General features: G+C 33.2%; 1 protein-coding gene across 10 annotated transcripts in view; it reads left to right on the top strand.

Annotated features, from left to right (window-relative positions):
• The window catches only part of Ctnna3 (catenin alpha 3), a 1,637,747-nt gene that overhangs the window by 420,402 nt on the left and 1,189,620 nt on the right, over nt 1–27,725 (top strand). For all 10 annotated transcript variants that reach the window (XM_063239556.1, XM_063239557.1, XM_063239560.1 and 7 more), the window contains one exon: nt 16,104–16,367. In XM_063239556.1, coding sequence (XP_063095626.1) covers nt 16,104–16,367 — 264 coding nt within the window. The remainder of the gene's footprint in view (nt 1–16,103; nt 16,368–27,725) is intronic.

Here is a 27,725-nt window from a genome sequence, read left to right as displayed (position 1 = left end):
CTCTTCCTCTATATTAAAGCCCTTTGCACCCTTGAGTTCCCAAATGGGCTTTGTGAGCTGACATGCAACCCCACATGTTCTCAAAATGCTGGCCCTTGAATAAAATTGATTTTCTTTCCACCAACACTTAACCTCAAGTATTTCATGCAATACTGCATGTGGCTTTCATGCAGTAAGCAGCTGAACCTGAGTCTCAAAAGAAGAATATAAAAAAGACAATGAACTCAATTTCAGATATACACATCTGGATCTCAGAAGATAGATAAATACCAGTCAATTTAAATTTAGTATTCACTGATATCTAAGAAAACAGAGGTAGCTACCTTTTAAAGAGAATATAGCTATTAGTTTACTATGTGGTGAAAGATGAAGTAAGAAAATGCTAGAAATTGTTTGTCTTGAATTGTTTTACTTAATTAGTACTCTAGAAGGTAGGAATTATAATTTTGCAACTGAAGTAAGGTTAGTTTTTCTATTCCAAATTCCTGCCAATTGAGGGTTTCAGCATAGAGATTTAACCCTAAAGATCATGCAGTTTCCATTATGATGTAGCAGACTTCCACATTCCTCCTCTTGGGTCTGAGTACGCATTTTGGATGAAATTCTTTTCATTTTTTCCAAGGTCAATATACATTCTATGACTATAAAGCACAGAGACTGAATTAGTAAGGCTCATATAGATATTGGTGCTAATATTTTAGAGCAGAGGTCAGGGATGCTTTGGCTCATTTTTAAATAGAGGTGGATATTCTATAGTGTTGTAAGGATTTGCCACTTCTTGTTGACTGAAACCTGGCCTATTCATGTCTTCTGCTCAGAATAAACATTTGGGTTTGTAATCTTAGCTTTACTGTCACACCTAACAACAGATGTTTCAAGGTTGTTGAATTAAATCAAGAAGTGGATTTTTCTGTAGGAAAAGCAACCGTGAATTTATCATTATTAAGATGTCAAAATTGGAATGTTTCTTTTTATCAGAATTAGATTGAAATATTCAACATGATACTCCTAATCTCAGTCTTTCTCCATGTATCTCTGACTTTTATTTTTGAGTTTTCTTCCTTTTTAAAAATTTTATTTAAAGAGAAAAAACCAAAACAGAATAAGGGTAGAAATAATGCATAATTTCCAAAAAATAAACAGTAAGAAATCACATAATAAATTACATATTGTCTTCCTCGAAATAGTTGTTCAAATTACAAAAGTAAAGCATGCAAAGTGCCCACTCAAACAGGGAGACTGCAAACAGTTCTGTTCAGCAATCCAACAAAAACTTAGTAATGTGGTTATCAATTCTACACACTTAAACGCACAGGCAATTATATCCTTAAGAGCACTTTCTTTTCCTCTCTTTTTTACAATAGCAATTACACAATTTGGGTTTTATTACTACTATATTTCCTATTACATTTTACACTAGAGATACAATGTGATATTTATAAATATGATCCTTATTTATTTCATGATGATAAGCATGGATCTAGTTTCAGTCTTCAGAATGTGAAAAGCTAATTTTTCCAACACCATTTATTAAAGAGGCTATCCGTCTTCCAGTGAAACATTTAACCCCTTTGTCAAATATCAGGTGACTGAGTATCTTTGTAGTTGTGCTTGCATCTTCTAATCTGTTCCATGGATCTTTGGGTCTATTTCTTTGCCAGTACCATGCTGATTTTATCACTGTGGCTTTGTAGTATAGTTTCAAGTCAGGAATTGAGATGCCTCCTGCCTTGCCTTTGTTGCCTAGAATGGCCTTTGCTATTCTAGGTTTCTTCTGTTTCCAAATGAATTTTGTGAGTGTTTTCTCTAAATCTGTGAGGTATGTTAATGGTATTTTTATTGGGATTGCATTAAATCTGTATAACTGTTTTGGGAGTATGGCCATTTTCATAATGTTGGTTTTTCCTAGCCAAGAACAAGGAATATCCTTCCATTTTCTAATATCCTTTTCAATCTCCTTTTTTTAGTGTAGCATTATTTTCAACATATAGGTCTTTTACATTCTTAGGTTCATTTTATTTTTTTAGATACTATTGTGAAAGGGTGATATTTCAGTAATTTCTCTCAGTGAAGTTTTGTTTGTGTACAGGAATGCTACTGATTTTTGATCACTGACTTAGTATCCAGATACTCTGCTGAATTTGTTTACTATCTCTAGTAGTCTTTTAATGGAGTTTTTTGGGTCTTCTATACAGAGTATCAGGTCATCTGCACATAGTGATAATTTAACTTCTTTCTTTTCTATTTTTAATCCTTTTATTTTTCTCTCTTGATTGCCCTGGCTAGTGTTTCCAGAACTATATTGAATAAGAGTGGTGACAGTGGACATGCTTGTCTTGTTCCTGATTTTAAAGTTGAAAGCTTTCAATTTTCGTCCAATTAGTATGTTAGCTGTTGTTTGTCATAGATGGCCTTTATAAGATTGAGGTAGGCACCGTGTATTCTGAGATTCTGAAGGGTTTTTATCATGAATATGTGTTGGACTTTATTAAAAGCTTTTTCTGCATCTATTGAGATGACCATGTGGTTTTTGCTTTTGGATCTTTTGATGCGTTGTATTACATTTATTGATTTGCATATGTTAAACCATCCCTGAATTCCTGGAATGAATCCCATTAGACCAGATGTACAATCTTCTTGATGATTTGCTGCATTCTATTTGCCAGTATTTTATTGAGAATTTTTGCATCAATGTTCATTAGTGAGAGTGGCCGATAGTTCTCCTTTTTGGTTGGGTCTTTCTCTGGTTTTGATATTAAAGTAATACTTGCCTCCAGGAATGATGTAGGGAGGATTGCTTTCTTTTCAATTTCATTGAAGAGTTTAAGGAGTATTGGTATCAGAACTTCTCTAAATTTCATGTAGAATTCAGCCATGAATCCATCAGGACCTGGGCTTTTCTTTGTTGGTAAGTTTTTACATTTTCAATTTCAATAGCTGATATTGGGTTATTCAAAATTTTATATATCTTCTTGTTTGAGCTTTGTAGTTCATATGTTTCTAAAAATATGTCCATTTCCTCTGTTTTCCACTCTGAGTAGCGATTTCAAAGTATGTATTCATGATCTTTTTAATTTCCATGGGATCTGTAGTAATTTCCCTCTTTTCAGACCTTATTGCCTGAATTTGAGTTTTTTCTTTCTTTTTCTTTAGTGATTAGCTAGAGGTTTGTCAATTTTGTCTATTCTATTAAAAAACCAGATTTTTGACTCATTAATTCTTGGCATTTTTTAGTTTCAATTGTATTGATTTCTGCTCTCATCTTTACAATTTCCTCTCTTTTATGAACTTTAGGTTTAACTTGCTCTTGTTTTTCTAGAAGCTTGAGATGAAGCATTAGGTTGTTTATTTGTGCTCATTCTGTTGTCTTGATATGACTCTTTAATTGATATATATTTCCTCTTCAGACCACTTTCATTGCATCCCACAGATTACAGCATGTTGTTTCTGCATTTTCATTGAATTGTAGGCACTGCTTTATTCTTTAATTTCATCTGTAGCCCACTGATTGTTCAAAATGTTATTTAATTTCCCTGTATTTATGTAAGTTTTGCAATTTCTTTTGCCATTAATTTCCAATTTCAGTGTGCTATTGTCAGATAGCATGAATGGAATAATTTCAATACCTTTTCACCTACTTAAGAATGTTTTATGTTTAATATGTGGTCTGTTTTGGGCAATGTCCCATGTGCAGCTAAGAATGTGTATTATGATGTGGTTGGTGGAACACTCTGTAAACACCTACTAAGTCCAATTGCCGCAGATATGATTCAGTTCTATTTTGTTTTTTTGGTGACTTTTTTTTTTTAATCTAGTTGATCTGCGTCTTTGTGACAATGGGGTATTAAGGTCCCCTGTTATATTTGTGTTCTTGTCTATTTGGTTTTTCATGTCCATTAGTATCTTTGCCTTATGTTGTTGGGTGGTCCTGTATTTGGTGCATATGTATTTATCATTGTTTGTTCTTCCTCTTGAATTTTTCCACTAACAATATGCACTGACCTTCTTTATCTCTTTTAGTCATTTTAAGGTTTAAAGTTCATGTTGTCTGAAAAAAGAATAATTACCCCTGCTTTTTTCTGGGTTCCTGTGGCATGGAATAGTGTTTGCCATTCTTTGACTTATAATCTATGAGTTTCCTATTGTGTCAGATGTATTTTTTGGATACAGCATATTGTGGGATCCTGTTTCTTGATTCATTCTGTCAACCTATTTATTTTGATAGGTGAATTGAGGCCATTTACATTCATGGATATTACTGATATGTACTGGTTTGATTTTGGCACGTTATGTTCCAGTTGTTTGCTTTCTGGTTTTCCGCCTTTTTAAATTATTTGTCCTATCTGGTAGTTTCTTTCTGTTGTTGTTCTGGGGATTGTGGTCATTTTTATCTCTATCTAGTATGTCTTTCAACACTCTTTCTAGGGTTGGTTTGGTGGACTTGAATTTCTTCAGTTGTTCTTCGTCATGGAAGTATCTTGTTTCTCAATTAGATTTGAATGAAAGTTTTCTGGGTACATCAGTCTGGGTTGAAAGTTGTTTTCTTTCAGGTTTGAAATCCCTCATTCAAAGCCTCTCTTGACCTGGGGGTTTCTGCTGAAAAGTCTGCTGTGATTCTTTTTTTTTTTTTTTTTCTTTTTCCTTTTTTTTTTTTTAATTGGTACCAGGGATCGAACTCACGACTTCCTGTTCGCAAGGCAGGCACTTATGCCGCTGAGCTAAATCTCCAGCCCCAGTCTGCTGTGATTCTAATGGGCTTTCTTGATAGGTGAGTTGTGTCTTTTCTCTAACAGCTTTTAGTATTCTGTTTTTATGCTGCATGCCTGGGATCTTAATTATATATCCATGTATAGATTAATGTTGTTTGTGACTGTTTGGCATTCTATATGTCTCACTTATCTGCATATCAGATTTTTCCCCATGTTTGGGAAATTTTCTACTATTATTTCTGTTAATAGTTTATAACTATCATTTGCATTGACTCCTGAATCTTCAGTGATGTATATTAATCTTATATTGTTACTCTTCGCATCACCTTGAAGCTGCTAGACTGTCATTTCATTCTGCTTTGTTATTTTTGAACGTTCTATCCTTTCCTGATCACTGAATAGGATCCTGTCCTCAAGGTCTGAAATCTTGTTCTCAGCTTCATTTAAATGGTTTTGCCAGCTTTGAATAGAATTTTTGTTTCTTGGATATCTCTTTGAGTTTGTTTCATGAATTCTGCTTATTTTCTATATTGTTCGTTGAAGATTTCAATCAGTTTCCCATGATCCTGTATTTTTTCTCTACTTCTTCTTTAGCTGTGCTCAGCAACTCCTTTACTAAAGTTGTTATTTCTATCTTTACATGAGATAGTACTTCTAATTTGATTTCCTGTATAGCCTCATGGAGTTGTTTTTTGTATTTCACTTGGCATGTGTTACTTTTGAAGTCCTCTATTTCAAAGTCTCCTGTACTTGTTCCTGGTGGACTAGATGTTTGAGATTGCATTTTTCCGTTTTCCCCCTTCAAGTTAATATTTGGTCCTCAGTCCCATTAGTGTCAACTATTGGTAGTGTGTATCTTGGGGTCCTAATGTAACGTTGGTGTTTGTTCAATTGCTGGATCCCTCAATGAAAAGACGGGCCCGTCGCCTGACTTCCCCCTGCAGGGACTGTTTGGTGAGTCCTATATTCTTTCTGGACTGACAAGCCTAGTAGTATTGATGTAGGTCAACTTTTAGTTACTGCTATTACTTTATCTTCAGGTTATTCCAGGTCACCGAATCTCCCTGTCTATGGTGTTTGTGTTGGTTGAGGCCCTATTGTGTCCTATTGTGTGCCTGTGTGTTTCACAAGCCCTTTTGATTTTCTGCAAGTTGGGAGAGTCCTTATTGGCGCACTTCTCACCCTGCCTGATATTTTCTGTGTTCAGGAAGGGGTCACCCACACTCTTGTCTGATTCATCGAGGTCTTTTTGGTTATTTGGAGGGAACTTTACATTTATCCACTGTACATCTCTATTTTACGGGCATACTCACCATGCTAACTGGAGCATGCTAATATCTTCTGTTTGGGTGAGGCAGTTACTGAATATCTCTTCAGGTCATCACAGTTGATCCACTGTAATCCAAGGTTCTGGGAGAAAGCATGGGAGCTGAAGATCAACAGCAATATTAGGCCCAGGATGTATGGAGTGTCCCTGAGGGGCCAGCAGATGTCTTGAGTCCGGGCCTCCATTGGGAGCAGGCCAAGGTCCCAAGGTGGTGTGGCGTTCCTCAGTGCCATTTGGAGTTGCACAGGAATTGCACGGCTGTGCAGGCCAAGGTCCCTTTTCGAGTTTTCTCGTTGATCTTATGAACAATGCTTTAATTTCTAGTCTCATAATTTTGATCCCAAGTTTTCTTACCAATGTTGTTCTGAAACAGAGTTAAAGAATGTGTTTTTAATATGAGTTAGATGTGGAAAGTATTTATCAGGAATATATGTCTGAAATTAGTATTGTATACTGTACGATCACCAAGTCCAGAGTTAAAGGAGAAATTTTTGGCAGTATTTAAGAGCAGATCACAAATCTATTAACAAGAGATAAAAAGAATTTTGGGTAGAAAAAGTTTATACAGGAGCCAATCTTGGATCGTATTCATAGCCAGACCTTTAAAAGAGAAAGCAATTACAGTGTTTAGGTGAAGGAAGCAGTGTGGCAGTTTGTAAGTGTTGGCTGCTGAGATCTTCTTAAAAGTCACCACACTACTTTTTATTCTTCTGTATGTCTTTGACCAAATGTTCATTTCTTCTTTTGACAGCTAGGGATAATAATAATTTTCATGTCTTATAGGATTATTTGTGAAAGAATTTCTGGAAATATGTCAAACACAACAAACCACTATATGAATATAAAAGATTATTAGCTAGGCATTTGGGTCAGTGTCTCTGGGTTTGGATCTGACTTAGCTTAAATGATATGATTTGCTCTCTGAGATACACCTGGATGTTTAGAAAACAAGTGACATATTCCTCGCAAGTGAGTCACAGAATCTTTTTTTAATTAAAAAAAATAAAGAAGAAAATTAAGATCAAAGAGGACATAACAACATAATAGTACAGGTCAGAAGAGTCACAGAATCTTAAATAAGGCATCTTAAATGAGGCAACTGTAAGGATACTGATATTTATTGATCTTTGATGAGGTGTTTAAATTCAACTTAAATCTTATATTTGTCAATCTATTCTGAGAGGACAACTTTTCTGGTTTATGTATATCTCAATATTCTTGTTGGATTGAATGATAAAACATACATACAAATGGTTGGGGAATATGAAGTATAGCAATTGGATCTTTTTAAAGTAGCTCATTATTTTTTCTGTTTTTCTGTTTTCCTTTACACTTTGTAAATCATATGGCAAGTGGTTTCAGAAAGTTTTATTTTTCATATGTCTATTCTAGGCAATCTGTAAACAGATATAATATCTTGTATTTGATTCAGATGGATAGAAAATGACAATATGTTTGTAAACATTTTACACCCATGCATTTTCTAGACTCACAGTAGTCTGTGTTAGAACTACATAAAATGGTTTTCAAAGGTGATTTGTTTGACATTGTTAATATTCACCTTGCTGTGCTTCAGCCACGCCAGGTGTGTGTTATTGGTCTAGAATGCATACCTTTGAGAATATCTTAATGCTGTTATTGTCTGGTTTCTGAGTTTTCTGTTTGAAGTTGAAGCATTCTTTTATTTTCCTTTTTATTGAATTTGTCTTATTAATATGATATAGACAAGAAAGAGAGAAAAGCAATAAAATCCAATCTCTGCTGCATAATGATGTCTTGATTATAAAATCTTGCATTGATTTTTAGTTTTTTCCTCAAATCTCTCTTTTTAGTCTGATGTGATTTCATCAGCTCACTTAAGGCTAAGTATTCCATTTCCTGACTTGTGTTAGAGAAAAACATTCAGATTGGCAGGTACTTGTACCATTTTGTTTTCCGATGCAGCACAATGCTACCCAGTGACCAGCAAAGCAGTTGGCATGCAGCGCCTTGGCAGAGAGAAACTAAGGAGAGGAGCCAAGCAAACAGCTTCCAGATAGCAAAGTGTGCAGCCACTTTCTTGCTGCATGTCTTCTTAATTTTAAGAAAACAAAATTGTTCTTTGTAATCTCCCTTTCCTTTCCCTACCAGAGTAGCTTTTTCAGCTTCAGAAACCTCATTTAAACACCTAGAAGAGAAATTTGATAATTTGCATGAAGTTCTGCTTTGCAGAGCAGAGTATGTGCTGAGCTATTCCATGAGAGCAAGGATCTAGCTTAGTAAGGAAGTTTTGTTTGATACTCTGAAGTGCAGGTTTGTCCAAGGACATATGGATTCAATTGCTGTGAAAATCCTTTAGCTTTGCCCTTTCTGATGGCCAGCTTTCTCTTATTTTTATTTTTTAAATGCTCAGCTTTTTCTCTTTTTTAGTAGAAGCCTTCAGAATGAAAGAAATGGTCTGTATATTCAGTTTGTCATCTTCCTCTTGATATGGGAAATGTGACAGTGAACAACAGGTGTACTGATTAGGATTCTTTAGAGGAAGAGAAAACATATATATGTGTGTGTGTGTGTGTGTGTGTGTGTGTACAAAAGAAAATACACATATTTTACAATAAAATATTTATGCATAAAATACACGTATGTATATACACTTCTATTTCTGTATCATCTATATCCAAGTCTCTTTTTATAAATATATGAAAATGCAAGGGGACTTATAAGATAGGCTTGCAGGATCAGAGGTAGGAAAGTCCACAATGGCCATCCATGTGCTGGACAGACAGAGAACCTAGTAGCTGCTCAATCTAAGAAGCTGGGAGCCCCAGAATGGGAAGGATCAAGAATGTAGCACCCATTGGATTGGAGACCTGAAACTCCTTAGAGACTCATTGGTGTAAGTCCTCACCAAAAATCTGAAGAAGGTGGACTCTGAAGTCCATAGGTGATGGCATAAAAAGATAAAAAGACGCCCCCATTCAAGCAGAGTGGAGCTTCGAGCACAGGCTAACTTCTTTCTTCCAACTTGCGTCCATCCAGGCTGCAGGCCTACTGAATGGTGCCACCCACAGGCAGGTGAGTCATCCACTCTTAGTTCTCTGAACTCATGCCATCATCTCCAAAACACCTACAGACACATCCAGAAGTCTGTGTTACTAATCTGTTGGGTGCTTTTGGTCTGTATCAGCTGACAACTGTGATTAATGATCGCAGTAGACCAAGGTCACGGTTAGTTTGTACCAGTGTTGTTTGCTAAAAGAAGACACACACTATTTTATATTTTCTTGGTTTTACTAGCATTTTTGTTTTCCTTGAGCTTTTTATTATGGAAGTGTAACACACATTCAGAAAAATGCACGGCTCAGTAATGTATAGCTGAGTGAATTTTTGCAAACTAAATTCATGTTACCAGCCCCCAAACAAGAAATAGAACTATCAAAATCCAAAAGATTCCCTTTCCCTTTCTGTTTTATAATCACCACTCAAGAATAACCACTGTTCAGGGACCTGGGGATTTAGCAAAGCAGCATAGGTGCCTGCCTTGCAAGTGTGTGGTCGTGAGTTCAATCCCTGGTATCGATTAAAAAAAAAAAAGAATAACCACTGTTCTCATTTTTAACCCACGTGTTCTTCTAAATCATGTGTTCTTCAGTAAAATATTTTACTTTTTAAATAGTATAGACCCTTATTGCCAAGCTTTCGAAGTGCAGAGATAATTGTCTTTATAAGTTGTTTTGTTACGATGATCTTAATTATCTATATCAATAGATTAATATTGCCAAATTATCAATAGGTTAATTGTGCCAAAGTCTGAGCTTTGCATAGATGCAGTCAATACGTGTTTGACTTTTTAAATTTTGCATATCACATTGTTGCATGTAGCTACATTTTGTTCATTCTTACTATTTTGGGTTGTTCACAGTTTGGAGCTACCATGGACAGGGCTACTTTTTTTTGCCTGTATTTTTATGAAATAGAAACCTTAAATGTGAAGATAGGATAGTTTTATTTTGCCCTTTGTCTTTCTGTGGCATTGTCATACATAAATTTGTCCAAACTCCAGATTTCTTAATCATATTTAAAGTTTCTATCCCTTTTTAAACTGAACTTCTTTTTAAAATTTTCATTTTTTAATTTTACCAAAAATATATTAAATTCATCGTATGAACTATATACTACATACTAGGTATTTGGATACAAAAAAGTATTTATAGTGCTTACATTCAAGAAATTTATAACAAAATGGGAGAGACAGCTATATTAATATATGTTGTGATTTATTTCACTGCAGTCTAAAAGGCTACTTTTTTGATGTGGTATTTCTAAAGTTAATGAAGAAATCTATTAATGAGTTATCAAGTTCATTCATGATTTCTAGATTTTTAAATCATGTGTTCTTCAGTAAAGTATTTTACTTTTTAAATAGTATAGACCCATATTGCCAAGCTTCCAAAGTGCAGAAATAATAATCTTTATAAATTATTTTCTTATGATGATCTTGATTATCTATAGTAATTTGCAGATTCTAAACTCTAATGTGGGCATGTATTATTTTACTTTTAAAAAATTTCACACTAACATTAAAGTTTAGCATTTTTTGGATATTCCTTTTGGTAATTTAAATATTTACTTGGCCTTTTGAACTAGTACATTGGTTTTACATCCTCAAGGAATAATTTATTATGACTTTCAAATTCTTTTGCTTATTGATATTCATGCTGGATGAAAGCCCTGTAACTATCACATACATAGCATTTGTTCTCAACTGGGAGCTGGTGATTCACATATTTATATTTTTAGAAGAGATTCTCCTCTGCATTCTAGATTCTTATATAGTATATTTTTATTTAGATCTTGTGCTGGCTTCTCACATTTGGTAGATGACAAAATCTACTTCACCTTTCTTTTCCAAATACATTCTTTTTTTCTTGTATTTGCATCTTGGTGAATGCAGCCATAAGTATACAATTATTGAAATCATTTTAGATGCATTTAAGTACATTATCTAACTCCCTTTGATTGAAATATCTGAAAGACTTACCATTTTCACCTCCTAAATATTACCTCCTAAATATAACCTATTAATAATGTTGAGTGTTTACACATTCATTGTTTCTTATTCAGACCTGAGTTATCGCCTGGTTGCCTTGGCTTCAATGCCATCCTCTTTAATCCGTTCAACTCTTGCAAAAGAAATCTTTGAAAATATTCAGGTCTGTGAGGTATCATCTGCCTACCTTTCCAATGGGATTCATCAGCGTTCATGCTCAGGTTTTCTGGATTTGTAGTACCACCTGCAGTGGTCTTCACGGTCCATACTGCTTCATGCTCCAGGTCTTTCTTTGCACATACTGTTTCCATTACTCACTGTTTTGGTCTGTATTGTTCACAGGGAGAACTTCTGTGTACTGTTTAAGATTCACTTTCTCTGAAATCCTGCCATTTGCATCAGTTTGGATGTTACACGAAGTGAAGTTAACCAGACATAGAAAATCAGATTATGATCTCACTTTTGTGTGAAATTTGAGTCCAACTCATGGAAACAGAATTTTTTCAGTGGTTTCCAGTAGTAAAACATGAGGGAAACGGGAAGATATTGGTAATAGATCTTAAGTGTTTTTCCCAACACATAAATACATGCTAACTTTTAAATGCATTGAGTCTGCAAATCACTACATATTACATATACTAAATTATCATATTTTATGTGCCATTTTTATTTATCAGTTTTACCACAAAAATTGAAAAGATTCACTTCTTCTACCAAAGTTTCTTCTATGCCTTCAAATTGAGGAACTTTAAGCTGAACTTCATTTTGGTTCCTGTTTTAGTTACTTTTCTCATCACTGAGATAAAATACTCAACACCCAAAGTTAAAGGAGGAAAGATTTATTTTGGCTCACAATTTTCAGGGGTTTCAATCTGTAGTTGGTTGGCTCCATTGCAGGGTGACACAGCAATGGGGAATTGTAGAGGAGAAATAGTCCCTAATGTGTCAGGCAGAAGGCAACAGTAAGTAGCAAGCAGCCAGCCTGCCTTTCCTTCTTATCTAGGTTACCAACCTTTTAGGTGTACCGCCCAGGACTATGCTAATTCAAATCAGCAGATTAATTTAATAATGTGCACCATCAATTCCAGGGTCACACACCTAAATGCAGCTAGCTCTGAAAACCTTGACTATGAGTGCTTGAGGCTTGCATAGGGAACATTTAGATGCAAGCTATTTTTCCATACAAACTTGATAATTTCCTCTTCTTTTGGTCTATGAGTTCTTTATCTTTGCATTCCTAAAACTTAACACATTATCTGATGTATAGTAGGGATTCAACAATATTTGTTGAATGAACAGTTGAATAAATTAACTGATAATTTGGAGTCCTCCCTTTTTTATTATGTGACCTTTAAAAAAATCCCTAAATATATTTTGTTCTCTTGCCAGGGTTAAAAATCATATGTTATTTCCTTACTCACTTGCACAGACTTGTAAGGTCTTCTTTATAATTCCATCTGTGAGTTTCTTTATCAGCTGGAAGCATTTAATGTCTCCTTAACTTGGAAATCTGACTAGAGCTTGTTTTTCTGGAGCATTTTAAAAAAAGATATTAAGTAAGTATCAATTCTTGAGCTGAATTCTATATAACTTTCTATCTAGAGAAATCCCTAGTTGACCTTATCATTTAATTTCTAGTTTGACCTTGTTTAAAATTTTAGTGTAAATAGACAACATATGAACCTTTGAACCCACGGCATCATTATTTAAAACAAAATGAAAAAACTACAGATACTGTCACAACAACCTTTTGTTTAGGAGATTGACAGTCATTAGTTTCACTTTTAACTGAGTCTCTTTACTAAATCAAATTTACTAGGTGTAAATGGTTTCCCTTTTTAATATCTTTTACCTAAACTCTAAAATTTGCCCCTCTTTTTGTATTCATTGTCATCATATATTATTTTTTGCTGTGCTTACTAATGCTGGCCTCCTGGCAGGCTTCAGAGACCTGCTGTTTGGAGTACTAGTGCTCATTAAGGATAATGTAATTGCCTTGGGCAAAGACGACAAAGTTTGGGCTCAAAAGCCAAAATGTATGCAGATTTTTAAAATTTCAGAGTTTTTACATTAAAGTTACCACAGTTTACAGAAAGATATGTATGACCACCAGCAGAGAAAGAGATAGCTTTTAACTTCAACCTTCTTTGTGACAATTTATGTTTAGTTTGTCACCTTTCACAAACTACCTAAATCCTGATACTGCCATTGTAAATAAAGCAAAAATATCTATAGGCCACTTCAGAAGAAATTACATAGTAAGTTATGATTATATTATAATACACAGAAAGTCTTCCTCAACTCTTCCTAAATATTTCTACTTATATCTTTGTTCCCTTGAGGAGCTATCCAACATTTCTAAATATTAAAAATTCCAGCATTTGGGACGCTGAGGCAGGAGGATAGCTTTGATTTTGAGGCCAGCCTGGGTATCATAGTGAGTTCAAAGCTACCCTGAAATACATAGCAAGACCCAATCTCCAAAAGCAAAAATAAACCACACCAATAGAAATAAATAAATATTAAATGGACTCTAAATCACAGTGTGATGAGCATAAGTCCTACTATGAAATTGTGGGGAATGTGAAAACTCTAAGACCATCATAGGACAAAAGCATTATACCAGTTTGATAAACTGAAGGAATAAAATATTTCCATAATTCTTCACTCTTTCCTCAGGTATTCCATTTGGAATATGTTATGTACCATGTCTTATAAGAAGATTGACAAAAATATCATTATTTTCATTTTTAACATGGAAAAACAGCTGTCAAAAAATGCACAAATTCCCTTAGCTCACAGTCCTCATGAAAAATCTGCAGCTATAACCCAGACCAAAAAAAAGGAGAAAATTGCAGCAAGTCAAGTGAACCACAAAAATGTCTTTTCTTGGCTAATTAGTGAGTATGAACAATGAGTTGACAGCTATTTCTAACTGTCCTCCCTGCATCTTGTAAGGAAGTTAATCTCCCTCAATGCCTGCATGAAGTAGCAGACAGCCTTTATTTTCAGAAGGGAAACAAGTAAAAATATAGTAACACAAGCCATTTATCAACCTCAGGCAACATTATCCAGAGATAGCAGTCCTGTGAAAAAAAGTTTGGGATTACAATCTGAAGACTTAGGTTTAGATATCAGTCTATTTTTACGTGGTCTCAAACTTCTTACACTGAATACTTACCTACTTAAATAGGACTTATTATCGAAGGCTAACTCCCTCAAAGCATGTTGTGATGATGTTATACAGAAGTACTCTATAGGCTGCATAATATATAAATCAAGGCCTCATTCTTATATAGCAAATAAAGGAAATTCTTTCAGTGAAGGAAAGGGTCTAACACAGATCAGGCTTTGGGAGTAACACATAGGGGAACAATAAAGAGAAGGTGGGGCATGGTGGTGTACACCTGTAATCTCAGCTCTTGGAGGCTGAGGTAGGAGGATTACCATGAGAGTGAGCCTAGACTGGGCTGTACAGGAAGTTTAAAGTTAGCTTGAACTATAAAGCAAGACCCTGGCTCCAAAAAACAAAACAAAACAAAGCAAAACAAAATAAAGCAAACAAAACAAATCTCCCTCTGTGTCTTGGCTATAGAATGCATCTCTTGAAACATTCATTTCTTCATTTTTAAGCTGAGTTAATAATTGTATTTATAGATTATATAAGGTATATATAAATGAGTAAACTGTTATAAATGTTTCTTGAATTCCATGAATTAGATTTTTTACATAAAAATTTTAAGAATATTTTGGATTTACAAAAAAGTTACATAGACAATAGTCTCCATTTACTTCTCTTTCAGTTTTCTCCACTGTTAATGTGCCACAACAAAGATAAATGGCTGCTAATAAGCTTTATTTGGATTTTACCAGGTTTTCATGGAGTCTTTTTGTTATAGAATCCAATCTACAGTGCTACATTTATTAATTTGTTGAGTCTTCTGAATGTGCTCTAATGTGTGACAGTTTATTATTATTCTTGTTTTTCATAACAATGGTTTTAAGGAATAGTGTCTAAATAGGATGTTCTTTAATCTTGTTTTATTATTGTATTTCTCATGATTTAATAGTAACACACTCTACTTGGCCACAATATATCAAGGGTACGTGATCTGGACATGGTGTGTACATGTGATGTTACTGATATGCTCATCTTCATCACGTGGTTAGTTTAGTGCTTGGCAGATTTTTTTCACTATATTTTAAGCTATTTTTCATTGTCTAATATCACTTCCGACTTTCCTTTCTCTTGCTTTTCTGTTTGTAATGTTTTTCATTTTGATTTTACTTCAAATTGTCTTCTCCACACAAATGTCCTTGCTGAGCCAAATTAAGGCAATTTTCCCCTTTCAGGTCAATTTCTATGATATTTCACTTTTATATTTTCTTCACTGCATTTATAATTACATAGCATTATAATTAAATTGTCTTCAGTAGTTGTGTTGTTTGTCTGTGCACTCCCTACCCCCAACAAGAGCATGAACTTTGGGAGAACAAGGTCCTTGTTTGTGGGGCTGTTCACGTTTGAACACTGGGAGCCCATCAAAAAAGTTAGTAATACTAAGTGCTCAAAATTTGTTGGAAAACATATCAAACAAAGAAAGATCCAAAATTAATTTATTAGTATTTACAAAACTGAGTAGTGAGAAGTTTAATGTAATGTTTTTAACTTACTTGTTTTTGTTTAAATAAAAATTTAATTTCAATAATCAATATCCTTGTAATTCAAGATCTCTTAGTAATATACTTAATAATGTGAATGCCAGGATTCTTTAGTGATCTACAAAGATAATGACTTACAGGTGTTAAGATCTACTTAAATTTTACACATCTGTACCTTTGTGACCTTTCTTTGTGAACTGTTCATTTTTCCTAGTGTAGAATTTGGAAGAATATAAAATTAACTGATTCTTTTGATTGATTTATAACTTATGTTTCAGTGTCTGTTTTCATTTATATTGACAAGAAAATGGAGCTTTTGTGACTGAGGTTTTCATATAATCCACTGAAATAAACCACAGTTTATTTGTCTTTTCAGGACTTAAAGTCTCCAAACCAGAGGGATGAAATTGCAGGTGCCCGGGCCAAGTTGAAGGAGAACTCCCCTCTCTTGCATTCAATTTGTTCAGCTTGCTTGGAGCATTCAGATGTTGCTTCCCTCAAAGCCAGCAAGGACACAGTTTGTGAAGAAATTCAGAATGCCCTCAATGTGATTTCAAAGGCTTCCCAAGGCATTGAGAATATGGCAGCACCATCTGAACCCCAGGCAGCCACCCTGGGAAGTGCACTTGATGAACTGGAGGTAAGCTAAGGGACAGACAAAATGTGATTTGATCAAACCAAAAACCAAAAACCAAAAACCAAAACAAAAACCAGAAATAGTCTTCTAGATACATGTGCTGGAATTTAGAATATTAAAAAAAGAAAAATTCAGTTATTTCATCAGTGTCTATGACCTTACTGTGCCTCTAATGAATTATTAACAAACTATTGTATGAATAGATGTGCGATTCCTGTTGCCTCTCTACCAAAGAAGCCCGTGAATTTAAAATGGAATTGTTTATTACATTGAATTGACTTTTTTAAAAACATAGATCGATTTGTTAAATACAGGATTTATTCAGTCTACAAATTTATATGATTGGCACTACTCTATAGGCTCAGGATATATCTGATCACTGCTCTTCACAAAGGCTTATATGTTTTAAATTTATGTTATTAAAAATACAACAAAATTTCCTAACAAAATAATGCAAGGGTAGAAATACTTAATACACTGTGTATCATCATCTTCAAAGTAGAAAACAGACAAAAACATCCTTATAAGCAAAAAACAGGTAAGAGCACAACACTTTCTTTTCAATGAACTGCGAGGAACTAGAAGTATAAATGAAACAATTTAGGATAGCAAATTATTTTGGAAACAAAAGGGTAGGTAATTAGTGGGATAATTTGAACTTCTCCAAACTTCCTATTTATCTGTCTTCTATTTTGCTCTTTGTTTGTATATATATATTCTCATGCATGATATGAGAAACCATATGACATTTTGTCTTGTACATCTAACTTATTAAAAAAAATTTTTTTGGTGTTTTGCTTGAACGGCTAACTGGATAGGTGAAGGTGGTAATGGGAACCAGAAACTCATTCTTAAATATGTTGACTTTGAGATATTTTCAGACCTTCACTATTGTATCAAAGATCACTGGCCGTTCCAGTCAGACATGTGCTGTAGTTCCTTTACGGGAAGCAGCATAATATAGAGGTTAAGGATATGCATTCTGGAGCCGAATTTCCTGGGTTTTAAGCCTAGATGTAGCACTCAGTTCCTTTCACATCGGGAAAGTTATTTAGGTGACTCTGAGTTTCCTTACTCATAGCATTGGATAATAACAAATCCTGTAACTTTGTGTTATTGTCAGGATCAGTGATTTAATAATACATGTACAAATACTTAAAGTAACACCACATAGTAAGTGCTCAATCTTAGTTTTTAATACTATTAATGCAGATAACTACTTAGAAGCAAAATCTTTCAAGGTAAGTAAGTCAATAAAATTAAAATTACTGAAATTTTACTAGTAACTAAAAAATGAAACAAGACATGTACAATGCCTATATTGTGCCTAACATTATTCATTTCATGATATACTTATTATATAACTAGTATACTTAAATTTAGAATATTTTCCATTAGTTACATGTCTTTAAATAGGTGTCTTAATTTCTAACTTGACATTCTTAGATTCCTAAATATTGAGACACATGTAAAAATTTATTAAATTTCTAATTATTATCTATGCAACAATTTTGAGAACTATTTGTTTAATGACTCACAAGATTAACAACAACTTCAACAATACCTCTTCATCTAATTGTTTCCCCTGTATAATGCACACTCAATAATGTTTTCCATTAGATGAATATCTTGTCTTCATAACAAAGTAAAAACTTTTTTTATACCAGGATGCTAGTTGATGCTAATAGATATCATCTAAATACTAGTTGAATATTAGGCCTTGAATAAATTAAATAGCATATCTTCAATGACAAACATTTTACATTAATTACTTACTTTATTATTAGTATCACTATAAGATATTTTTTACAAAAATAAAACTGTGGCATAAGTTATATAACTTGTTCAGGAAGCTGGTGAGTGGTAGTAGACAGGATATGAGTCTATTATCTCACATATCAGAAGAATTTCTGTGCTTCATTGAATTTTCATAGCTGGAACTTGGTGTACTTAGTCAAAATTCAACATAATTCATGTGATGGTTTTTAGTTTATATAAACCATTAAAAGATTATAAATATAAACAAATCAAAATGACTTTTTGCTGGATAAGACACTATTGGTGGAATCATTTAAATAGAAATAATATGGACTTTGGGTGTGTCTAGTGGAGTGAGGTGAAATTTTCCGGAGTAGATGGATAGCAGTATATAGCATATTGTTCACCTATTAAATAGAATTGTGCCAGAGGATACTTCCATAAGGAATCTGATTTATCCCAGGCACTACATTTCACAGTCTTAGAATTTTAGAAGAAGACGGAAGGTTTCCAAATTGTTTCTCTTTCTGAGACTTCTATTTCTGAGTTTAAAATGAAGGCTATGGCAAGAAATGGCAGAGGTTGGAGAAGGGGAAAGAATATGTGTAGCTTCAGTGGGAGTGGGCATAGGGATGGAATAGGAGTCTTTCTCTAGAAAGGTCCTTTACATGGCAGACCACATCTGAACCAGGAAAGTGGAAGTCTGAAAACATTTCCCTAAAGTCCTAACAACCTTTGAAATTCAGTTGCAGTCAGATTTAGGGAGGCACAAACTGGTACAACATGCCTAAATTTTCCACATTTTTTATGTCCAAGCTACAAATAGCTGCTGAGGCTGTCTGAACTAGATAAAGCCGAATTTATTGAACATTTAACCTTTTTAAATGATTTTGTAAATTAAATGGTTGCACTTTTCATTATTTACAGGAAGCTGTACTGGTAAGGGATCTAAAATAACCTTTGCTCTATTTTGTTCCTGCAAATATAATACTATGAAATAAATTGATGTAGTAAATACTCTGTTGGGAGCAAGTCTCATTAAATGTTTATAGTGTGGAAATGTATCAGAATGCTTACTCAACAACTATCATGCGGAGGCTTTTGTTAAATCTTTCATTCTGGCCCATGGCTGGTTGTGGATATGAAACCTGAGATTTATTGGTGAATAAAATAGGATTTGAATTAAAACACTGTACAGGCTAAATCGATTGATTTATTAAAAAGGCCAATGTGAATTATAGGGTGTTTCTTCTGCATTTGTGACTGAATGAGAGTTGAGAAGTGTTGAGTGTAGATTAATAGAATTTTGAAAATGTTCTTAAGCAAGAAACTTTGCCAGTGGAAATTGCTTTGAAAACTTCTACGTCCATTAAGGCACATTTTTTTCCTGTGTAGAGAGAAAAAGCAGCTATCATCACCATAGAACACAAGAGTTTGTATCTTTACTCTATTAGGAAGATAACAGCAACACGGTATTTTCATACAACTGTCATGTTATTTGCTTCTTTTATTTATATGTTCATTTTTGTATCCTTTTTCATATGTTCTTTATTCATTGTTATATCTCACTACCTAGAATAACATCCCATACATAGTAAGTGGTAGGTAAATATCAGTGAAGGAGAGAATGGATCCAGGAACGTTGTATTAGGTATTTTGTGGTACTGGAGAGAAAGTAATTATTTTTCTCTTACTATTTTTTTTTGTTTTTTTCAACTAGAAATTTATGTACATGGGCTACAAGGCTCTATTTTATCTAACTCTTAAATGGGCTATGAATTTTTAGTAAGGGAAGCTACCAGAAACAAATTTAAATAATAAGCTGCTCAAATCTTTTCTGAAGAAGGCAACAGGAGAAAAAAATGTGTATGTGTGTATTTCCTTCTTTCAGTAGCTGTCTAAACCTAGTGTAGATTTTCCTCAGGTATGTTGCCCTTGACTAAAAATAGTGATTTAGGGGGAATATAGTCCTAAGGTATTACATTTTCAGTTAGAGGAGAAAATAGAACCTCTACCAGTCAGGTTAGCATTAAGGAGTTAAGGGGAAAAGGTACGTCACTGATATCTAGAAGTATTTTTAAAATATTTTTGGCTCTTGGGAGTATAATGAATCAAAAGAACTGAAAATGATTGATAACATATTTTGCATGCATAATTAATCTGTTAGCTGAATTAGGCCAGTTCCTTGAGTGTAGATACAAACAAAGCACAAATCCAGACTGGCCAGCTAGCACCAGCATTTTGCTTTGGAGTGTGGGAAATTCTTTTTGATTATGGCCTAGACCTTGAATTTTGAAAGACCATGAACTTGCGTTCTACTAGTTGGAAAGTCACATAAGAGACCCTTGAAAGAGGTTGGGAATCTCTGAAATTCTATCACTTTGTTGGATAAGTGAAAACAAAAACAAAAACAAAAAATACTAGTCCCTACTGTAGGTGATAGAAAATTTCTCTTGAGGTTGACTCTGACATCTGCATAATTCCTGGGTCATGAATAAAATATTATTAAAAGTAAAAACTTTCTTCTAATTGAGAAATAATAAAATAAGAACAAAACTTGAGGGATCTAGCTATAGAAAATACTTAGAAATTTATCACATATAATGCTTATCTTCAGAAGGAAGAAAAGCTAAAAAATTAAGCTTGTGTTTCCAGTTCAGATGTGAAACAAAACAAGAAACCCAGAAAAAATAAATAAAGATAAGAGTAAAAATTAATTAAATCATAAACAAAGATACAACAGAGAAAATCGACAAAGCCAAAATGTGTTTTCTGAAAAGACCTATAAAATTGACAAAGTACTGCTGAGCTAGATTAGGAAGAATGAAAACAGACAGAAAACAGCCAGCAAGAATGAAAAGGGGAAGGAGACCAGCACTAACTATTGTAGATATACAATACTAAAAGAGAACATTGTGAGAAATTTATTTAGATAGAAAGAAAATTCTGATGAAATGGAAACATTTCCAGGAAATTACAGCTAACTAAAACTGGCTCCAGAATAGATGATATGAATTAAAACATTAAGAAGAATTAGACAGATTTTACTTAAAGCAAACAGCAGTTTCATAAATTTTTGCAGAATGCTGCAAACCCTTTGGGATATGTAAATGTGTTTCCATAAGAGTGTCCTGAGACTAGCAAAAGAAATAACTCAAATTCATTACATGAAGCTGCTGAAACCAGTTTGAACATCATATAGCTTAAATAAGGAAAGAAATTCACATGTTTATCTAATACAAAAATTCTAAACAAAATGTGAGCCAACTATTTAATAATAGGTAAAAAAAATCATTATTGTAAGGTTAAATTTATTCCAGCAATGTGACCTTAGTTCAGCTCTGCTGAAATTACTCCCCTAATGAATTAAAAGAGAAAACTGCATAATAAACTCAACAGATCAGAAAACATTTGAGAAACTAAATATATGTAAAACTTCTAGAAGTTCAGGAAAAGATGTGGGTTTACTAAATTTTGGTAAAGTATTTCATATAAAATTTTACAGTAAATTTCTTTCTTAAGTTTGAGTCATATAAAGGGTCCCTCAAAATTAAGAAAGATATCATGTGAATAAAAATGAGTAGATTATAGCAACACATTTTAACATGAATGTGACTGACCAAAAAAAGCAACCCTTGTAAGAATCAATGCATTGTTATATTTACATACAGGCTGACACAAATAAAAATAAACATGGATTTTAACACTACAGATCTATGATGGTTACCTGTAAAAAGAGAGAAAAATGATTTTTGTAAAACTGAGGAACAGTAGGAGTGGACAGAAGGAAAGTATATAGCTCACATTAGCATTTTTAACGCCCCTGGATTTTTTTTTTCCTGAAGCTGGATGGTGTGTGAGAGTGTTTGTTATATTATTATTTTTTATTCATACATTCTTTCATGAATGAAGCAGTTAATGAAATTTAATAAAGTGTATTTAAATAGAGCAAGTCTGAGAAATGATGCAAAATGTGTTCTTTATATTCAACAAATATTTGTTAAATATATTTTCTGCTAATCAGTATTTATGTGAGGTATTATGCTAAATATCGGCTTAATCCTAACACTTGAATTTGAGGTCTTTAGTTTGTTTATTTGCACACTTTATCATTAATACTATACCAGATTACTCTGTACAGTTCTTAGGAAATGAATTATTATGTACTTTGTAGATAAGCCAGTGAATTTTCTGTCAAATTGTATAACTTGCACAGGGTCAAACAGAAATTAGAAGAGTTATACTTTGGACTCATTTTTTTTCACTTCTTCACAACTTTTCCTTCCCAGTCAGAGCTCTTGTGACAAATTATAGAAGATTAGTTCTTGGGTTTAATACATTCATTTCTGCATCTGTCTTAGTTTTTTTTTTTTTTCTCTTGTTACTGAGACAAAATACCAACATCAAAGGTTAAAAGAGGAAAAGATTACTTAGCTCACAATTTGTAGAGGTTTCAGTCCCTAATGAGCTGACTCCAAGGTAGGGTGGCTTGGCAAAGAACTGTCATAGAAGGCAGAAAGTAGCATAGCAAGTGTGTGTTGGGGGGAGACAAAAATCTTTCTGTCTCTTATATTGTATCTAGGCTGCTGGGATTAGGGTAGTGCCAAACCAGTCACCAGCCTGGCAAGTGCAAGGTCGTAAGTATTAAATTATTAAAAAAAAAGCCTATGACTGCATGAGGTTTTGGAGGACCATCTAAACACAAACCATAGCAGCAGCTACATTTCCTATTATTAGATAAGTTCGTGGGTGAAAGAGTGATGTGTTTATATTTCTCACAGCCTAAAATAGTGCTAAGTATCTAATAATTGTTTTTTTAAAGACATTCACTGAAAGATAATGAATTGCTGGTATTTGAAAAATCTAGTGAAAGGTTTTAATGTATCAATAAAAGGAGGGCAAGTTCTCTTTTATCTTAATGATTTAAAATGAAAGAGCTTAATTATCTACAGATAAAATATTTAGATAATAATAATTTTGAAAATTTCCTTGCTCTTGACCTTTTGGGACTATTAGATACATGGTGTACAGTATTATGCAGAATTTTAAAGTTTTGTAATGATGTAAACCTGATATTAGCTCAGAGAAAACTCTCAAATGAACAAATATAATAATGAATTATAGTTTTTCTCTCCCAAACTTGAAAAACCTAAAACAAATCCAGTACAAATTTTAAGAAAGAATTCTTACTATGCATTTGCATCTTGAGTTTCATGACAATTATTATTAGGTATTTGGTTTCTATTTCCACAGTGTCAATGGTTCATGGCAGAATAGATCCCAGAATTAAGAATTTTTTAAATTTTCAATCACCTTGTATTCACTTTGGACAAATGACAATTCGATATGTGGAACTTTTTTATATAAAAAAGAGAATATTTACCTTTCATATATTTCACAAAATGGATCGAAGTCCAAAGAAAATCTTAATTCTAAAAAGTAGAAGCATCGTAACAAAATAAGTATGTGAGGTGGTATGTTAATTAGTTTGATTTATTCATCCCACAATGTGTGTGTGTGTCTATATATGAAACCATCAAACTGTGTCCCACAAAGACATACATTTTAAAATGCAGCAATGAATGACATTAGGAATGTGTGTCTTCCTTTTGATCTAAATTTAAAAATTTTGACTTTTTCTATTTTTTTTTAAATGGTTCTTTTAGTAATTAAGGTTACTAATTTAAAATTTAATGAGCTTTTGCTTTTATTGTAAATCTTATGTTATAATTTCTTTGGATAATTTTGATATTATTTTATAGTACTTTTAGTACATTTAGTTTATTTTTAGTTTTTATAATATTTTTCTTATGTTTTAGTAAATTTTTTCTTAGTCTCAATTTTTCTCTAAAGACCATAGGTTTAATAAGTGGTATTTTTATTTTCATTTTTAAAAAAATAGTATTAATTTAATTTAAATTTTTTTTTGTCCTAAGATTATTAGAAGGGTATTTAACATTGTTTTTGTTTGAGTCACTGCGTTTTTGTTTGCTTGACAATTTTGGTTAGAAAATATGTTATTTTGGAATTTCTGAATCCTATTGAGGTTTTCCTTTTAAAGTTACATGTTTTTTAAAATTGTATTTATAAGTACTGGGAATTAAACTCAGGAACTTGCACTTGCCAGGCAGGCACTGTGCTGCTGAGCTGTATACTTGACCCAGTTGCATGTATGTTTGGAAAAAAAAAATGTGTGTATTTGGTTTTTTAGTAGCAGTTTTTAAAAAAAGCATTGTTATCTTGAACTTCCTGATGTATTAAATAAGTTGTCTATATCCTTACTCTTACTTTCTTACCTTATCTCAGCTTTCTGAGGAAGAGGAGTTGAAGTTTCCCACATTACAGCAGAATTTGACTTTTGTTTTGTATTTCTAGTACCACTTTATTTTCTCTCTCTCTCTCTCTCTCTCTCTCTCTCTCTCTCTCTCTCTCCATATATATATGATTAAAGAATGTTCCTGGTCTTCCTAACAGATCATCACCTTTTATAGTTGTAAAATGTTTTATAGTTTTAAAATGTTCCTGTTTATACCATTAAACAGCCTCTGCTCTATTTTTGTGTAGTGCTGACATTTTTGGCTTTCTTTTTATTAGCCTTTCATGCTGTATGCTTGACAATAATGTTATTCATTTGTGGTTGAATTTATCTATTTCATAAGAAATACATTAGTTCATTCCTGTAATTTAGCAATTTCTGAAATACATAATAGGAAAAGTTAATATGTCTTGTCACTTTCCCCCAATTTCATTCTTACTGTCAAAGATAACTGCCGTTAAAGGTTGGGAGCACATTTTTCTGTCAGAAATACAATTTCCCCTCTTCCAAAACTCCTATTATTTTGTGGATGTTAGCCTATCTGGAGGATTCTTGTAGCTTATCAATTTTTTCTTTAGACTTTGTATATTCTTTCTATTCCTCATTCTGGGAGAATTGTTTGGCTTTGTTTTCTCATCACTAATCCTGTTGATAGCAGTATTTATTCTGTTCTTCATCTTAGTTTTCTTTCTGCCTCCCCACTTTTAATTTCCAAAAATACCAATAGTTTTATTTAAGCTGTGCTTTTTATAGCAATGAGAAACATTCAAATCTCTTTTAGGATATTGAGTATGCTAATTTTATTTCTTTAAACATTTAGTTCTGTTTCTTGAATTTAGATACTTTCTAATTCAGTCAGTGCTTCTCAGCTGTTTAGTAATTCACCACTCACATAAGAGTCACTTAGGTGCTACAGTGAAGCTTCTGTTCCACAGTTTAATCTTACATTGATGATGAGTTCATGAATCTTTTTCCAGAAACAAATCTTTCTATGGTGGTCCTTATGCACTCTGTTAAGAACCATCCATCCACATTACTGTAAAGTATTAATAGTCATGTAATCTTGCAGTCTTGACAAGGATCTTACTGCAAAAGTGGTGATTCAAGTTATTATATGGAGGGAGGAGAGCAGAGAGATGTATGTGCTCTTTTAGTCCACAGAAGGTGGTTTGTCATCCTGGAAGAGGCCGACATTGCTTGTTGTAAACATTGGTTTATTTCTCTGAAACCTCCTTAGTGTCACAACTTCCATAGGGCTTTTTAATCTGGGGTCCATGGGAATCCCTGTACAGAAATTAGTGTATGTGATGGAAAAAAATTAGATCTTTATTATCTTTATTTTTCAAGGCTCTAAATGAAACTTAGTATTATATTAATTTTTTTTTGAGACAGGGTCTTATTATGTAGCCTAGGGTGGCCTCAAACTTGTGATGATCCTTTTGCCTCAGCCTCCTAGGTGTTGAGATTATAGGTATGCACTACCACACCTGGCTCTCTATTGAATTATTAATGTAGATAGCAAACTACAGTGTAATGCTATCTACATTACTATCTACATACACTATCTTCTTTGATAATTACATTTCAAAGAGATAATTTCCAGGTCTTTGAGAAAGGCATTTCTGGTTTGAAAAGCTGGCAAGAAGCTTATTTTGCTTTTAAAAAGATTTACATACATTTCAAAGGAACAGAGAAAGAATCACAGTAAGTTTACTAAAGTTAAATATTGAAAGAAAAAGTGGTGCTGGTAGGATTGTCTCTCTTTGTGTTCTGGGGAATGCATATTTTTTCCTTACCTTTTCTCAAGACACACACATTTTAAACAATTTCTTGTGTTTTATTTTATAGGTAATATCTGTATGTACAAGAGTGGTTATAACTCAGGGATGAATTCTTAGTATTGTATATGTTCTATAATTGTTTGTTGAATTCACATTCCAGGCTCTGTTCTTTTGTTAGTCAGCTTTCTGTGACTATGACAAAATAACTAAGACAAACAATTTGAAAGGTAGAAAGATTTATTTTGGCTCATGGTTTCAGAGGTTTAGGTGCATGATTAGTTAGCCCTGTCATTTTGAGGCTGTGGTGAGGCCAAACATAGCAGGAGTCTGGCAGAGGAAAAGGGCCCACATCTTGGTAATCAGAGAACAAAACAAAACAAATATATATATTTATATATTTTATATATATATATAAATTTATATATATAGAGACAGAGAGACAGATAGAGATACAGAGAGACACACAGAGAGAGAGAAAAACACAGAAACAGAGACAGAGACATACAGAGAGAGAACAAGAGAGCTGCAGAGGTCCCAAAATACTCTTCAAAAGCAAGTCCTGATGACCTCACTTCTTCCAATTAGTCTCCATCTCCTGAAATTTCTACCACCTCTCAGTTGAACCTGCACCTGGTGATCAAGCCTTCAACATGTGAGGTTTAGGGAGACTATTTATGTTTTATGTACTGCAAACATGTACTAATAAAAACAAAATTTAAAATTAAAGATCCAAACAATAACTTCTCAATAGAAAGCAGTCACGAAAGATTTTATGGAAGGGAACTGAGCTAAGTCTTCAAAGAACTTTTAAGAGAATGTTTAGTGACTTTTCACAGTTATTTAAAGGGATTTTACAAAGTCTGACAAACATAAAAGAAAAAGACTAATGAAGGTTATTTAACTTTTCACAGTTATTTAAAGGGATTTTATCAACTCTAATGACTATAGAAATGTAAAGGAATAAGGACTAGAGAAGATTATTTACCAATAATTGAGTTCTTGTCTGGCAAAAAAACCCCTAAAAACAAACAAACAAAAAACTTTATATAGGCACCCATGCTTAAGTGAGCAGAATGGAAGTTAGTCTTAGAATTGGTATGTTAGTTTGATTAATCAGTAAATCAATGTATATTGCTTAGTTTAAGAGCTTATAAATTCACCTTTGTTACTAACAGTGACTAATACATTTCAAAATACATATCTAAAAAGAATATGAAGACATTTGCTTTATAATTTTCTCTAACAAAATCCAGTTTCCTTCTTGAGGAATTCAAATTTCTGAGTTCATATTTTCTTTTATCAAAACAGGACTAATATTGCTGTTTTCCTGTAGTAATTAAATTATATTTCTAGTCCATGATCATTAATGCTATCCAGGAGTACCTATAAAATAATAGTAGATAATCTTGCTTGGAAATCAAATTTTGAAATGATACTTTATATCAAATTAAGAAATTTATACTTTATTAATAAGGACTATTTGATCATAACAAACTCAAAATCAAA

This window comes from Cavia porcellus, unplaced genomic scaffold, assembly GCF_034190915.1.
Source record: "Cavia porcellus strain 051 isolate PalLab524CR breed Dunkin Hartley unplaced genomic scaffold, mCavPor4.1 scaffold_28, whole genome shotgun sequence".
Taxonomy (NCBI): Eukaryota; Metazoa; Chordata; class Mammalia; order Rodentia; family Caviidae; genus Cavia; species Cavia porcellus.
This window is presented reverse-complemented; position numbering and strand designations above follow the sequence as displayed.